Source organism: Mobula birostris, chromosome 22 (assembly GCF_030028105.1).
Source record: "Mobula birostris isolate sMobBir1 chromosome 22, sMobBir1.hap1, whole genome shotgun sequence".
In the NCBI taxonomy this organism is placed as follows: Eukaryota; Metazoa; Chordata; class Chondrichthyes; order Myliobatiformes; family Myliobatidae; genus Mobula; species Mobula birostris.
Window position 1 is genome coordinate 5867108 of NC_092391.1, and position 13170 is coordinate 5880277.

Sequence of the window (13170 nt, forward strand, 5' to 3'; positions counted from 1 at the left end):
TTCCTTTCCAGTCCTGAAGAAGAGCCTCGATCTGAAATGTGAACTGTTTATTCTTTTCCATACATGTTGCCTGGGCTGCTGATTTCCTCCAGTATTTTGTGTGTACTGTCTGGATAGCAAACAGTTGTCCCTGTATCTCGGTATGAGGCACTCCGTTGGTCAGGGTCAACCATGGATGTTTTGTCCCAGCTGTCTAGATATTCAATTCAGTACGCAAGCCAGTGCAGTACGATATGGAGAGCAAACAGGCTCCCACTCTCCACGCAACTGATGAATCCAAAGGAGTCACAGGAGTTGCCAGTCAGCATTGAACTCAGCATACGACTGCCTTACGAACTACAGCTCTGGATGCTTCCTTGGGTTTTACTCCCGAAGCCTTCCCCATCAGTTGGTATAGCCACTCGGAGGTCTGAGATCAGCGTCTTCCTTCTCCCAGATGAGCTGCCAACCACAGTTGACAAGGCCCAAAGTGAAGGCTTTAAGGCGCCAATAACCTCCTGTCAGGAGAAGGGTTCTGCCGGGCTTAGTAGCTAAGCCACATGTGAAAGCCAGGAGCTGGACATGTGTTGTCAAAGGGTATTTGAGGTCTATTCCACTGGGAGCATTTAATAGGAAGTGGGAGTTTATCGCCATTACCACCCCTGGCTGTGACAACCTTAAGGAACGAGGTATTTCAGTACAGTGACAATAATAAACAAACATCAATCAGTGTGTGACAGTGTTTTTGGAGATTGACAGGTAAACTGAGTCATTACACTTTAGCACCAGATCTCTGGTAAATAATGAAGAACCAAGCCCCAGGAATTACACAGGAGAATCATTACTTTTATTACTTTTAAGTCCCCCAGCATCATTCTGTCAGCTTACAAGTCCATTTCACTGTATTAATTACAAAATTCACTTGTTCACAGTCGTATGAGTGATAATCAATAATAGAACACAAAAATAATAATGCACTGAATCTCAGCCTAGCTGCCTCGGTGCTAGGCGTAGTAAAGTGTGCAGTGAACCATTATCTAAATACTTTGATTCTATACTTTTTTCAGAAACTAAACAGTGTCTTTGGACACAGAAACGCAGAAATCTCTGTAGACGACCAGTTTTGGAAAGCAGCACAAAGAAAAACCCTGGGCAAAAGCATGGCAACTCTCACTGAACCCTGCCTTCTGTATTTTTCAAACAACACATCTTTTGGGCAAATTATAGGCAACATGTAATTATATGAATTTTATATTTCTGCATGGTTTTAAAAAGAAAAGATTGAGAATTATAGTGTTGATAAGATTCTACAACAAAGTAACACATTTCTAAATGTGTACACCATTAGCCTTCCATAATACTTGACAAGAAACTGCTGATACCAGTTACAAAGTGTCACTGGGGCCTTGGTTACAAATACTAGCTGTGCTATTATTGCAATTAAAAATAAAAACTTAATAGCTATTGCTTAATATCAACATCATCTAAAATTCACTGTGCATATACTTACAACTGTGGGCCGTCTCTGTGGAAAATCCTCTGTGGTCATGTACTAAATCTGTGTTACTCTTGCCCCAATACACCAAGTAGATCCCTAATGGGCAAAGTGAAAGCTTTTGCCACACATCATAGAATTCAATACATAAAACACAATCACCACATCCGTGACAAATATATTAAACCAGAAATAGATGCATAGGACAAAAGCAGATAAGCACTGCTGGTAAAGAAACACTCTTCGCAATATACCCAGGAACTTGGAACATTTATTCAGCCAAGTTGTAAAAGCAATGAATAAGCTCAAATAGGGATCCTGCCGTCATATTACACAATACCAAGACTGGCTATCCCGACTGTGTGGGCTAGTGATTTAGTAAATGTAACCGATTCATGAGCATTAATGCTGCTTTGGATACTACAAAGACTAGAGATTTTGCAGATGTTGGAAATCCAGAGCAACACACACACACACTGGAGGGATTTAACAGGTCAGGAAGCATCTGTGGAAATTTAAAAGCAGTCAATGCTTCGGGCAGAGGCCCTTCATCAGGACTTTAAAGGAGGGAGGGAAGATACTAGAGTAAGAAGTTGGGAGGAGGGGATAGGTGGGTGGGGGGAGGGGGAATGAAGTGAGAAGCTGGGAGGTGATAATTGGAAAAGGTGAAGAGCTGGAGAAGAATCTGATAGGAGAGGGGAGTGGATCATAAGAGAAAGGGAACAGGATGAGAGGCACCAGCGGGAGGTGATAGGCAGGTGAGGAGAAAAGGTAAGAGGCCAGAACGTGGAATTAAAGAAGAGGGAAGGGGGAGGGGGAGAATACCATTAGTTAGAGAAATCGACGTTCATGCCATCAGGTTGGAGGCCACTAGATAGAATATCACCTGTTGCTCTTCCACCCTGAGAGTGGCCACCGGCTTCATCTATCACCTTCTAGTCTGTCCTCATTCCTCCTCCCCCCACTATCTTCTTATTCTGGCATCTTCCCCCTTACTTTCCAGTCCTGACGATGGGCCTTGGCCAGAAACATCAACTCTTTATCCATTTTCATAGATGCTGCCTGATCTGGTAAGTTCCTCCAGGATTTTGTATGTGTTTCTCTTTACACTACCTCGGTTTCAGTAAACCGCACTACCTTACATTCAGTAGTGTTCGAGGCACATTAACAAGTTACTGTAATTCTCAGGAAATGCATTAGAGTCTTGTCAAAAGCCACTGCAATATCACTGACTAATTCAGATAGATTTCCAAAGCAGTTATTACAAGGTAACAGTTATTGTAAATATGGAAATTTTGAATCTACTACATCTTAAGTGTGTTTAAAGGTTGCGTGAAACTAATTATTTATTCAGAAACTTGTGCCAGGTTTCTTTTGTGAGGGGTAAGACATTGAGTGTCTGTGGATAGGAACAAATATAGTGCAACCATTTTGAAGTGTAACAGCTCAGACTTCGTGGCTTCAGCACAAATTCAAGTTGTGTTGCTGCAATATTTATTTCATAATAAAATTTGAGAAGAAAACTTTCAAAACTATAAATGCATTAATAACAAACTTTGGCAGTAAGCACAAGCCAGTCTTACAAACAGAGAGCATGCACGCCAATGAAACCACTTCCTGATCTTGTCGTAGGTAGGCTACCACCCTTTTCCAGTGCAAAGTAAAACACCACTGGCAAAATCTCGAGCAATAATCTGTATCTTGAGCTTGGAGATTTGTACCATATTATCCGAGTACTAGTGTGCAAGTTCCATGATTACAGCTCCTCAAAATCCCATTTTCAATATTTGAAAGTTCAGTCACTAAAATCAGGTAAGACTAATCACTAAATACTCTAGGTTTCTTGAGTGGATTGTAAAAACAAATGAAGTATATTAAAAGAGATATTATTTTTGCTTGGTGGTAGGCAAGAAGTATCTTTAACAGCTGAAAAAACTCAAACTTTGTTATTTATGAAGCTCAATCATTTTATATATTGATAAATGTTTAAATTTGTTCATTTTTCAATTTACTCCACCCAGTGCTCTCATTCTTCATTTACTCCTTGCTCAGAATCATCGTGGGTGTGGGTGGGGACTGTGTAATGAAATGTATTACCATCTGTGGACCTTATGTAGACATAGATGTGTGTCAGTGAGCGTGAGACAAAGTGTGCACGTGTGTGTGTGTGTGTGTGTGTGTGTGTGTGTGTGTGTGTGAGACAGCCTGTCTGTGTGTGTGAGCCTGCAAGTCTGTGTGAGGGAGAATATGTATGTGTGTGCGTCTGAGTGTCAGAGAGTATGTGCCTGTGTGTGTGTGTGTGTGTGCCTGTCTGTGTGTGTGAGCCTGCAAGTCTGTGTGAGGGAGAATATGTCTGTGTGTATGTCTGAGTGTCAGAGAGTATGTGCCTCTGTGTGTGTGTGTGTGTGTGTGTGTGTGTGTGTGTGTGTGTGTGTGTGTGTGCCTGTCTGTGTGTGTGAGCCTGCAGGTCTGTGTGAGGGACAATATGTATGTGTGTGCGTCTGAGTGTCAGAGAGTATGTGTGTGTGAGCATGTGTATGTGTGAATGTGTGTGTGTGAATGTTGTGTGTATTGGTGCCCAACTGCCAGAATAACACACATATAAAATGCGGGAAGAACTCAGCAGTCGACGTTACAGGCTGAGACCTTTCACCAGTCCTGATGAAGTTTCTTGGTCTGAAAAGTCAACTGTTTATTCCCCTCCATAGATGCTGAGTTCCTCCAGCACTGTGCGTATATTACTGTACCGATGATGTTACACCAGCAATGTGTGTGTGTGTTACTGCAGAGACGATGTCACACATGGCAGTTTACAAATACTAAACTTGCCACTTGATTATCAGACCCACAATTATTTGTGGAAGCTTTTGATGATGTTCTTGATTGATTACATGCCTCACTTAATGGGAACAGACTTGATGGGCCGAATGGCAGAATTCTTATCCTATGGTTTTAATGAAAATACAAATAGTGATACCTTAAAGAAGTTCACTTTACCCATAAGCTTTAACTGTAGTTGACCTAAACTAATTTTTCGAAGGCAAAATAAGGAACTAAAATGGGTTACAAACCAAACACAAAATGCATTCAGACTGATAAACACAAGAGATTCTGCAAGTGCTGTAAGTCCAGAGCAACTTACACAAAACACTGGAAGAACTCAGAAAGTCAGGCAACATCTATGGAGGGGAATAAACATTTGATGCTTCAGGCTGAGACCCTTCACTGGGATTCAGTAATGAAGGGTTTTGGCCCAAAATATATACTGTTTATTTCTGTCCATAGATGCTGCCTGACCTGTTGAGTTCCTCCAGTGTTTCATGTATGTTGCTCTGCATCGGGTTTGTCCAGTACTTTATAGAAATAGGTGGAGTGTGAGAGGTAAAATCTGGCTTAAACTACACATGATCATATTAATTTAGCCGTCTGATCCCTTTTAACCCTTCAGTACTATAAAAGTATAACCAGAATTACATCAGAAATGGTCCATGAACATTGGGCAGATAGAAAACAGCTTTCTACAAACAGAGCCACAAGTGTGTTAGCATACATTTCCTCCTCAAAGGTTGTAAAACATCCTAACATGAATGCAAAGTACGTACAAAGATTGGTAGAGTTTCCCCTGAACATGATTAGATGATTTCAGGTTTCTTTCTGGTTAGTCGATGTTTGGCCGCTGCATTGGAAAGCTTCCCTGCAGAAGTTGGAAGGAGATATATATGTCCTTCGGCCAACAAGGAAGCAGAGCTTAGGAGGATTTGAAGAAGCATCAAACCACTTCTTTCTTATAATCAGAGGATAGTTTTGATAAAGTGCATCAAGCAGGGAAATGAGTAGCCTTGGATGAATCAAAAACCTGGTAAAAGTTCATATATGCACCTTGTGAGGATTTACAATAACTTGGGGACGGTTCACCTGAATTTGGACGTTCCTGCTTGATGCTTGTGTTCGAACCACCAGTGGCCACAGACGTGCATTACTCAAACCCAGAGGCAGTGTGGTAGAAGGACCTTGGTTCCACCTGAGCACGTTATGCCAGCCATTATAATACTTGGCCAAAGTTGCTGGTTAGTCTTAACACTAGTAGTGGCCGTACGTTAGACACAGAGCTGAAGATTATACTTTAACAAACCTAAGTTGAAAATTCTATTAATCATTTGATGCTGAACTTATCCCACAATAAAACCAATATAAAATCTTTCACTAACAAGCCTGAATTAAAGCAGCTTTACTGAGCTGGAAGAGAAATGTATGAACACTGATTTGCCTGGTCTTCTTTGCGCACACAGTTACAATAAATAGACAATACTTTGTCATAATTAATTCTTTGAAAAAAGTTCATGTGCAGGAGTTTAGTGTTTACTCTCTGATGTCATGGGAGGATAATTAAGAAATGTTCTGATAAATACAGCAATCATTTCATGATAACTCACATAATTATCAAAATACTGCCTGACCAAGAGCACTACAATCGAAAGGTGCTGCAAAAGGAATCACTGCACTGACAAATTTACGCCGTGGTGCTTCATAACTGATGCAGATATTTAAACGCTGTGCTGAGCAATGGTGACAGTGGTGTGCACATCAAACAGCATCACTGAGCAAGCAAAAAGAAAGAGGAATCAAAAGTAACGAAAGAAGGCAATCTCACGTTGAACTTCGGCAGCTTTGCAGAAGTATTTCTTCGCAGGAAAGCAACTGCAGAAGTCACAGTAAATCAGCATATTGAGGAGGTCGTGTTGACTTGCCTTGGGGATTAAGTATAGTGTTACAATACCTCACCATAACTAGAATGGATACAAGATACACTGCCTATGGCTATTACAGAAACCATACAGAATTATCTTGTACAACGTACTCTTTGCAATGTGATATTCTTTTCTTTATGAGACATCCAAAGGCCACAGTGTATGGACACTCTGGTGTCGTTTACTTAATGACGGGACACTGCGTGTCAGCTTTTACTCAAACGTCTCCCACTTCTTCCTGAGCTGGTCTACTCGACTCTGTGAACTGGCTGCCTCCTTCTTCGTCGCATTGAGCAATACTGCAAATGGATCGTCGGCCACCCCAGTGTCGCACGGCTGCGGAATTCTTTCCAGACCTTTCGAAGGCTTTGGTGGGACCACTGGTGGCTCAGTCAAGTTTTTCCCTCCGCTGGCCATGGCGGAATTGGAATCCGCCACATTCCCTGCTGCCTTTGCATAGCTTGTTCCACCCAGGCTGGTGGAGGAGATTGTACTTTGCTTGCTGAAAGTCCCTGACTGAGTCAGTGGGGTGGGCTGTACATACAGGTGATGGAGCGAGGGTGCGGAGAAGTTCCGGTGGGGCATCTGCGGCTGGAAGTATCCGGGACCCGACGGCAAGAAGCCTGGAACAAAGGGAGAAGCTGCAGGAGACACGAAGTGAGTCGCTGTAGGCTGGGCCTGAGGGAAGTGAAGAGCTCCCGGTAATGTCTGGGAAAACGGATACGATGGGGGTTGGGGAAATGGCACTACCGGTGCTGGGCTGGGGGCTGAGTACCCCAGAGTTTGGCTGAACTGTAGGGAAGCAGGCGGGGTACTTATTCCCAGGTCAGTACTTGGAGAGGCAAAAGCCAAAGGTGCAGGAGCAGAAGGCAAAGACGATGCGGGTGCTAATGAAACGCTGGGACTTGGAGACTGGCCCCTGTCAAGGTCAGAAGTGGAACTCAATGGATCCAAAAGACTCAAGAGATCGTTCCTGCTATCCACTCCCTTGCCGATTTTGATAGGTTTCAGGATATCAGTAGCACAAGAACTTAATGCAGGCTGAGGGGTCAGGTTCAATGGTCTTAAGTCTGATTTCTTCTCAGCTCCTGTGGACTCCTGTAACATTTCGGACACTGAACCAGCAGTGGACAAGGACACGTCTTGCTTAGAGCTATCCTGTAACACGGCCGAGACTTGGTCAAGTCCAGGAAGGGCCTGCTGTTTGGCGCCCCGACTGACAGCCGCTGGGGGCGGAAGCACAATCCCCTTGTCCGTGGACCTCTTGCCTTGAGGCCGGGGAATGGTGATGCTGCCCGAGCCACCTGGCGGAGGATCCGTGGGGGGTAACTGAACGCCTCTGTTCAAAGTCTCTGCGTCAATCGCTGTGAAGAAACTCCCGAAGTGAATGCTTCCAGGTGACGAGCTGGTGATGGGCTTCACCCCCAGGGCTGTGTTGTCATGGACAGTGCTCCGAAGCTTGGCATGGGGCAGGGTGTGATGCAATCCCGTTGAGAGAGCTTTGCTCTTCTCGGATGAAGCCATTCCCTTCCACTGCAGAGATAGCAAAACACATAACATGTAATTTTAAAATGCAGTATTGCAAACAAGATCAGTACACTGAAAGGGTCCTTACATTGGCTTATGTCTACCAACAAGTTATATGGAGAACCCTGGTTGGTTGCATCATTAGCCATGATGAAATGGCAGAGCAGACATGATGGGCCAAATGGCCCAATTCTTCTATATCTTAAGATATACCTCTTCCCCTCAGCTGCCTATCACCTCCCACTGGCTCTCCTCCTCCTTCCCTTTCTCCCATGGTCCACTCTCCTCTCCTATCAGATTCTTTCTTCTTCACCCCTTTACCTTTCCACCTATCACCTCCCAGCTTCTTACTTCATCCTCCCTGCCCCACCTATCACCTGCCAGATTGTACTCCTCCCCCACCCCACCTTCTTATTTCAGTACCTTCCCCCGATGAAGGTCTCAGCTGGAAACATCGACTGTTTATTCTTTCCACATACGCTGCGTGACTTGCTGAGCTCCTCCAGCATCTTGTGTGTGTTGAATTGGTGCTATGTGTATGTTGCTCTGGTATGGAAGTGACTGGTGGATCCAGGTGAGGGGGTGTGATAGAAAGATGGAGGAGGGGCCACAGCAGCAGAAGGCCATATACAGTTAATGGCCACTTTATGAGGGACAGAAGTGGTCCTCTGCTGCTGCAGTCCATGCACTTCAAGGTTTAACTGTTATGCATTCAGAGATGCCCTTCTACACACAACTATAGTACTGCGTGGTTATCTGAGTTACTATCACCTTCAACCAGTCTGGCCATTCTCCTCTGATCTCTCTCATTAACAAGGCATTTTTGTCCATAGAACCGCTGCTTACTAGATGTTCTTTTGTTTTTCACACCATTCCCTGTAAACTAGAGAATGTTGTGCATGAAAACCCCAGGAGATCACCAGTTTCTAAGATACTCATACCACCCCATCTGGCACCAACAATCATTCCACAGTTAAAGTCACTTAGATCACATTTCTTCCCCATTCAGATGTTTGGTCTGAACAACAACTGAGCCTCTTGACCACGTCTGCAAGCTTTTATGCATTGAATTGCTGTCACATGATTGGCTGATTAGATATTTGCATCCCCAGGGCCAATGGTCTGCATCCCAATAGCCCAAGAAATAGTGGATGCATTAGTGATAAGTTTTCAAAACTCTTTAGATTCTGGACTAGTTCCTGAGGATTGGAGGGTTGCTAATGTTACCCCGCTTTTTAAAAAAGGAGGGAGAGAGAAACCGGGGAATTATAGACCGGTTAGCCTAACATCAGTGGTGGGGAAAATGCTAGAGTCAGTTATCAAAGATGTGATAACAGCACATTTGGAAAGCGGTGAAATCATCGGACAAAGTCAGCATGGATTTGTGAAGGGAAAATCATGTCTGACGAATCTCATAGAATTTTTTGAGGATGTAACTAGTAGAGTGGATAGGGGAGAACCAGTGGATATGGTATATTTGGATTTTCAAAAGGTTTTTGACAAGGCCCCACACAGGAGATTAGTGTGCAAACTGAAAGCACACGGTATTGGGGGTAAGGTATTGATGTGGATAGAGAATTGGTTGGCATACAGGAAGCAAAGAGTGGGAATAAACGGGACCTTTTCAGAATGGCAGGCAGTGATTAGTGGGGTACCGCAAGGTTCAGTGCTGGGACCCCAGTTGTTTACAATATATATTAATGACTTAGATGAGGGAATTAAATGCAGCATCTCCAAGTCTGCGGATGACACAAAGTGGGCGGCAGTGTTAGCTGTGAGGAGGATGCTAAGAGGATGCAGGGTAACTTGGATAGGTTAGGTGAGTGGGCAAATTCATGGCAGATGCAAGTTAATGCGGATAAATGTGAGGTTATCCACTTTGGTGGCAAAAACAGGAAAACAGATTATTATCTGAATGGTGGCCGATTAGGAAAAGCAGAGGTGCAACGAGACCTGGGTGTCATTATACACCAGTCATTGAAAGTGGGCATGCAGGTACAGAAGGCGGTGAAAAAGGTGAATGGTATGCTGGCATTCATAGCAAAAGGATTCGAGTACAGGAGCAGGGAGGTACCACTGCAGTTGTACAAGGCCTTGGTAAGACCACACCTGGAGTATTGTGTGCAGTTTTGGTCCCCTAATCTGAGGAAAGACATTCTTACCATAGAGGGAGTACAAAGAAGGTTCACCAGATTGATTCCTGGGATGGCAGGACTTCCATATGATGAAAGACTGGATCAACTAGGCTTATACTCTCTGGAATTTAGAAGATTGAGGGGGGATCTTATTGAAACGTATAAAATCCTAAAGGGATTGGACAGGTTAGATGCAGGAAGATTGTTCCCGATGTTGGGGAAGTCCAGAACGAGTGGTCACAGTTTGAGGGTAAAGGGGAAGCCTTTTAGGACCGAGATTAGGAAAAACTTCTTCACACAGAGAGTGGTGAATCTGTGGAATTCTCTGCCACAGGAGACAGTTGAGGCCAGTTCATTGGCTGTAATTAAGAGGGAGTTAGATATAGCTCTTGTGGCTAAAGGGATCGGGGTATGGAGGGAAGGCTGGTACAGGGTTCTGAGTTGGATGATCAGCCATGATGATACTGAATGGCGGTGCAGGCTCGAAGGGCCGAATGGCCTACTCCTGCACCTATTTTCTATGTAACCAGTAGGTGTACCTAATAAAGTGGCCACTGAGTGTAAATGGGGGGTTAGTATGTCTGTAAATGACACCAAGATTGTGGCATATTGAATATTGTCAAAGCCACTGGGTGCTCCAGTTTCCTCCGATAGTCCAAAGGCATAGTGGTCAGTAGGTTAATTGGTCATTATAAGTTGTAATTAGGCTAGGGTTAAATCAATCGCTGGGTTGCTGGGCTGTGTGGCTCATTAGGCCAGAAGGGCCTGTTCCACACTGTATCGCTAAATAAATAAATACACGCGGATAATGTGGGAGCATGGAGAATTGTGTTGTACGGACATTATACAAAATCATTTGTTCAAACCTGAGTTCCAAATGCATTCTCTATTTCTTCCTCTTTAGGGGTCCTCAGATCCTCCATGCTCTTTGCTTGGCTGAGTGGCTGATGTTGTGAAGTTACCTTAATACTGCTGAACAGATCGTCCAGTAAGTTCACATCCATATTCCTGGTTGGTACTGACAGGCCAGAAAAGATGTTATGCCCCTGCCTCTTCTCAGTACCCAAATCTTCTCCATCAACAGCATCAGATTCCTTTAAAGTTTTATATGGCTGAGGCCTGGCAAATGGGGAAGAGAGAAAGACCAAATCAGGTTTGTATCTGAAATAAAATCAGGGAAACTTGGCTGATTGCCGCAAACAGGAAGGTTCTACCATGGGGAGTCAACACTGCCTGACACACCACCGGCACCAGCCTATCTGTCATCAAAGACATATATACAGAAAAATGCCGGAAAAGGGTCAGTAACATTACGAAGGATCCCACCCATCCTGCTCATGGATGTTTGTCCCACTCCCGTCAGTGAGGAGGCTACGTAGCATCCAAACCAGGACCACCAGACTCGGAAATAGTTACTTTCCCCAAGCAGTAAGGCTGGTCAACACCTCCACCCACTAACCCACCCCTCCACACCCCCAACCACCACTACATTATCAATTCCTGTCAGTCACCTTATGTTCAGACACTCCTGTATTAACATCACTTTAACAATCAATCTGTATATATAAGCTATCTTATGTATTTATATTTATTGTGTTTTTGTATTATTATTGTGTTCTTCAGCTTATCGTGTTTTTTTTGTGCTGGACCTGCTCCAGGTTAACAACTATTTTGTTCTCCTTTACACTTGTGTATTGGAAATTACATTAAACAATCTTGAATCTTGAAGAATTTTGCACTTGCAGCTGGAATGTGCAGGGATTTAGTCAAATCTCAGTTGCACAGAATACAAAGCTCATCTGGTTCGAGGGCTTCACTGGATGCAGGCTCTGTGGCCAGGTTTAGTGGCTTCTAGAGATAGATCAAGGCTGCAGAATTAGTTTTTTTCTCAGGCAGTGTCACAAGTAGATTTTTATATATTTATTTATTTTTTGAGCTACAGAACAGAACAGGCCCTTCTGGTCCAACAAACAGCACTGCCCAGCAATCCACCCATTTAACACTAGCCTGACAGGACAATTTATAGTCATAGTCATACTTTATTGATCCCGGGGGAAATTGGTTTTCGTTACAGTTGCACCATAAATAAATAGTAATAAAACCATAAATAATTAAATAGTAATATGTAAATTATGCCAGGAAATAAGTCCAGGACCAGCCTATTGGCTCAGGGTGTCTGACCCTCCAAGGGAGGAGTTGTAAGGTTTGATGGCCACAGGCAGGAATGACTTCCTATGATGCTCTGTGTTGCATCTTGGTGGAATGAGTCTCTGGCTGAATGTACTCCTGTGCCCAACCAGTACATTATGTAGTGGATGGGAGACATTGTCCAAGATGGCATGCAACTTGGACAGCATCCTCTTTTCAGACACAATGACTAATTAAACTATTAACTGGTACATCTTTGGTCTGTGGGAGGAAATCGGAACACCTGGAGGAAACCCACACATTCATAGTGAGGATGCACAAGCTCCTTACAGAGGACGCTGGAACTGAACTCCAAACTCTGATCGAGCTGTAATAGCGTTGCGCTAACTGCTACGCTACTATGGTGCCTTAGGGTCATAAAGAGACCTTGTGACATATTGGTCTTCGTAAATCAGAGCGCTAAGTACAGGAGTTGTGATGTTATGTTTAAGTTTAAAAGACGTTGCTGAGGTCATATTTGGAGTACTGTGTGTAGTTTTGATCACCTACCTACAGGAAAGTTATCTATAAGATTGAAAGACTGCAGAGAAAACTTACACGGATGTTGCCGGGCCTTAAGGGAAAGGTTGAATAGGTTAGTGCTTTTAGCCCCGTAGAGATTTGATAGAGGTATACAAAATTAAGAGTGGTATTGATAGGGTGAACGTAAGCAGGCTTTTTCACTAAGGTTGGGTGAGACTAGAACTGGAGGTTATGGGTTAAGCATTAAAGGTGAAATGTTTAAGGGTAACTTCTTCACTCAGAGGACGGTGAGAGTGTGGAACGAGCTGCCAGTGGAAGTGGTGATGCAGGTTCCATTTCGACATTTAGGAAGTTTGGATGGGAGGGCAACGTTCCCGATGCAGGTTGATGGGACTAGGGAGATTAATAGTTCGACGAGAACAAGGTTGGCCAAAGAGCCTGTTTCTGTGCCGTAGTGCTCTAGTACTGTGCCAGTGGGATCCAGCTAACAGATCTGCTTAGTGTTAAAGTGCAGAGTTTTATTATATTAAACAAATAAACTGCTTTTTAACATATTATTTTAAAATTATATTTGCTATAACTATTTCTAACTTTCTTAAACAACAAAGAAGTTTCT

At 43.6% G+C, this 13170-nt stretch overlaps 1 protein-coding gene across 3 annotated transcripts in view; it reads right to left on the reverse strand.

Annotated features, from left to right (window-relative positions):
- Window positions 1-3876: 3876 nt before the first annotated feature.
- LOC140186043 (DENN domain-containing protein 1A-like) overlaps window positions 3877-13170 on the reverse strand; it is a 630918-nt gene continuing 621624 nt past the window's right edge. For all 3 annotated transcript variants that reach the window (XM_072239859.1, XM_072239860.1, XM_072239858.1), the window contains 2 exons: window positions 10751-11003; window positions 3877-7755 (listed from right to left, as the gene is read on the reverse strand). In XM_072239859.1, the coding sequence (XP_072095960.1) occupies window positions 6436-7755; window positions 10751-11003 (1573 nt within the window). In that variant the 3' untranslated portion in view covers window positions 3877-6435. The remainder of the gene's footprint in view (window positions 7756-10750; window positions 11004-13170) is intronic.